The sequence below is a fragment of the Eptatretus burgeri genome, chromosome 7 (assembly GCF_056783735.1).
Source record: "Eptatretus burgeri isolate ZD-2024b chromosome 7, Ebu_testis_v1, whole genome shotgun sequence".
Lineage (NCBI taxonomy): Eukaryota > Metazoa > Chordata > Myxini > Myxiniformes > Myxinidae > Eptatretus > Eptatretus burgeri.
Genome location: NC_140967.1, coordinates 47278979 through 47282824, shown reverse-complemented (window position 1 = coordinate 47282824; position 3846 = coordinate 47278979). Strand labels below are relative to the sequence as shown.

General features: G+C 35.8%; 1 protein-coding gene across 1 annotated transcript in view; it reads right to left on the bottom strand.

The window, feature by feature from the left end:
* Positions 1-820: 820 nt before the first annotated feature.
* RGS9BP (regulator of G protein signaling 9 binding protein) overlaps positions 821-3846 on the bottom strand; it is a 16542-nt gene continuing 13516 nt past the window's right edge. The window contains exon 2 of the mRNA XM_085888365.1: positions 821-1517. Within this exon, the coding sequence (XP_085744491.1) occupies positions 1269-1517 (249 nt within the window). The 3' untranslated portion in view covers positions 821-1268. The remainder of the gene's footprint in view (positions 1518-3846) is intronic.

Sequence of the window (3846 nt, the reverse complement as noted above, 5' to 3'; positions counted from 1 at the left end):
AATGATGTAAAATGCAGTAACATTTAGTCCAAGTACTGCTAACCAGAAGGGTTTTGAAAGTGCCAACAAGAAGATTGGTGTTCTACAGTGTTCAACTATTTAATTCCATTCAAATAAAATAAAGATTTTAAAGGTTGTAGAAAAATATTTTCGGAAGTTTATTGCCATTCATGGCAATGTCTTTTATATCACCTTATTTAACACGTTACATTAGTTCTTTGTGCCTGTTGTTTGTACCCTTTATACCATCCTGAAAAAAATAATTATGTTTTCTGTTTGGAATGACTTTCAATTTTGTTTGACTGCCAGACAGACAGACAGTAAAAAAAAATCTCACTCCTCTCTGCACATATGAGATCGGGTCAAATTCAGAGCCAAAGTACTTTTATACTGTACGTTCATCTTCTGATTAATGTTCCAATTTGTGTCAAAAAACTAAAATTCATTTGAAATTAGGTTGTTCCTCGATCATAAACTGATGGTTGGACAAACAGATAGACAGAAGTGAATCAATTGCTTAACCCTACTTTTTGCTCCACTTGCGCAGGGTAAAAACCCCCTTAACTCTTGGACTATGAGCAACATAAAATGAATGTGAAACAAATGAAAATGAAGATGATTAGTTATTTGTTTTCACCAATTTGGGGTAAGCATTTAAAGGTGCTTTCAGAAATTTAATTTGTGTTTGATCTATAATCGGACAAAAATGTTCATGAGAGGATGCCTGCCATGCCAGAAACCTGTTTGATTGTTGAGATTTCTGGGAGTTTCACAAATATAGTCAAGTGACCTATACTATTCAGTTATTGACTTTCAAAAGTGAAGATGTGCAAAGCTTTATTGTATTGAGTGGACTTTTTGAGATTCACGAGTGCCAACGATAATGTCTTAAACCTGCGAGATGCTTCCCTGCAAGTGGCAAAATGGTCTCCTTATAAAATTAAAAAGCAGCTGTTTGTGATTAGTAGAAGCATCAGTTCATCAAAGCAAACAAACGTGCTCCGAAGTATTTCTTTCCACATCTGTTGATCTGTGAAGATGTAATCCAACTTTGAGTCGCTCTGACCAAATTTTCTTGATTTGTCATTTCAGGTTTAATGTCAAAAATCCTTGGAACTCTCAGTAGGAAGGATCGATTCACAAAATCCCTTGAAGAAAAAAATGAATGTTTCAACTATTTGCATCCAAATGCATTGTAAGATCTTCATTGCATAGAGGCGATAGATCTATGCTTCATAGCAAGGAATCAAGGCTGCACTGCATGGGGATTAAGCAAATTTAGCAACACACACTGAGAGGACGACAGCCAGTAGGATGATCATTGTGAAGAGCAGGGCAGCAAGGCGGCGGCTGAGACGGCATGTCCTGCGTCTACGTGCGTCCACATTCAGCATTCCTGCGGAGGTGCCACCGCCGATGGCAGTGGAACGCAGTTCAGCTCCAGGCTCCTCTATGGCTACGATGGACCAACGTGGCACATTCACCTTGTTCTCCATCTCCGCTATGGTTTCACCCACCTGGTGGCAAGGCCCAGCATTTTAAGTTAATTGCACTTTCAAAGAATCCCTCCCCCATTTTCTCCACACACACACATACTCCCAAACCCTACCTCTAATCCACTGCCTTTGTGCTAGCCATTTTGGGGGTAAAAACATTATCTCTTCTGTATGTATTTCTTCAACTGAAAAGGTATGAAGATAGCAGCCATGGTTGTGGTTTCGTCAAATTGTAAATGTTAGATGCAACATTTCAATGAGCTAACATCATCAAGGTACCATTTCTGGCATGGTTGGAAGGTACACTTTGAACTTTCCCCTTGAGACCTCAGCATTAACCTGTATGTGGATACATAATCTCCTGGTAGTTTGGGGAAATTATTTCATAAACAGTACCTTCATCATTTTTGAAAGTTGAGTAAAACACAGTCCTTAATGAGATAGTCATTGGAGAGAGATTAGCTTATCTGAACCAACATCGTTTTTGAAACATTACATTGTAATAAAAGCAAACGGTTATCTTCCTTATGTTATCACAAATGATGTGCTGCAAGTATAACTATAGAATTAATATCCAACTACAAAAAGCAATAACCAACAATTCTGGTTGGCCCATTTGGTGTTCCTTTATGAGTGAAATGGCTCATGATGTTGGGATCCCAGGTTCGTATCCCATACACTGCTTAGATTTCTCCATCGTCTCCTAATGTCTTTGTCAGGCATGTGATATCTCTGTACAGCTCCTTAATGAGCAGGCAACTGTTCCCCACAAACTCTTGACCTTGCATTCCTTTGGTAATTAGTTTGAGGAATGCTTGTTAAGATTATTCCTATCATTGGATGATTCGGTGGGAGTTTGGCTATCAGCTGAGAGTCACTTAATTTTGGTCTAATGAGTCTCTCAGCTCCTTTTAACAACTAGTACACACGCTCACAACAGGAGCGGCAGGAGAGTCATGTTATTATCCTTATTATTATTGCCAATTATTATTACTATTGCTGTTGCTTATCGGTCATTGAAAAGATCAGACTGTGCACATTATAAAAAAAATTAAATCAGGTTATTGAAAGGATCAGACCGTGTATGATGTTATAACATGTTAGATCAGGTCATTGAAAAGATCAGACTGTGCACATTATAAAAAAAATTAAATCAGGTTATTGAAAGGATCAGACTGTGCACATTATAAAAAAATTAAATCAGGTTATTGAAAGGATCAGACTGTGCACATTATAAAAAAATTAAATCAGGTTATTGAAAGGATCAGACTGTGCACATTATAAAAAAATTAAATCAGGTTATTGAAAGGATCAGACTGTGCACATTATAAAAAAATTAAATCAGGTTATTGAAAGGATCAGACTGTGCACATTATAAAAAAAAATTAAATCAGGTTATTGAAAGGATCAGACTGTGCACATTATAAAAAAATTAAATCAGGTTATTGAAAGGATCAGACTGTGCACATTATAAAAAAAAATTAAATCAGGTTATTGAAAGGATCAGACTGCACATTATAAAAAAATTAAATCAGGTTATTAAAAGGATCAGACTGTGCACATTATAAAAAAATTAAATCAGGTTATTGAAAGGATCAGACTGTGCACATTATAAAAAAAATTAAATCAGGTTATTGAAAGGATCAGACTGTGCACATTATAAAAAAATTAAATCAGGTTATTGAAAGGATCAGACTGTGCACATTATAAAAAAATTAAATCAGGTTATTGAAATGATCAGACTGTGCACATTATAAAAAAATTAAATCAGGTTATTGAAAGGATCAGACTGTGCACATTATAAAAAAAAATCAAATCAGGTTATTGAAAGGATCAGACTGTGCACATTATAAAAAAAATTAAATCAGGTTATTGAAAGGATCAGACTGTGCACATTATAAAAAAATTAAATCAGGTTATTGAAAGGATCAGACTGTGCACATTATAAAAAAAATAAATCAGGTTATTGAAAGGATCAGACTGTGCACATTATAAAAAAATTAAATCAGGTTATTGAAAGGATCAGACCGTGTATGACGTTATAACATGTTAGATCAGGTCAATGTAATATGTTACTCAATCATTCTCCTGATGATGGAGATTTAGAAATTGTGCCTCACCATTCTAAATGCCAAAGAATATAATTTACTTCTGTGAGGGTGTCGGGAGGCAGTTGGAGGGACAAATATCACATGTCACAAAATCCCCTTGGGGAGGGGGACATTGTTTTGTAATAACATTAATATTATGCTATTACTAGCCGGGTGTGCTTACACATTGTAAGCAACTACGAATTGTGTTTCCCCATTGTCCCGGGTCACTCACCTGCATTTGATTTTTCATTTACTTA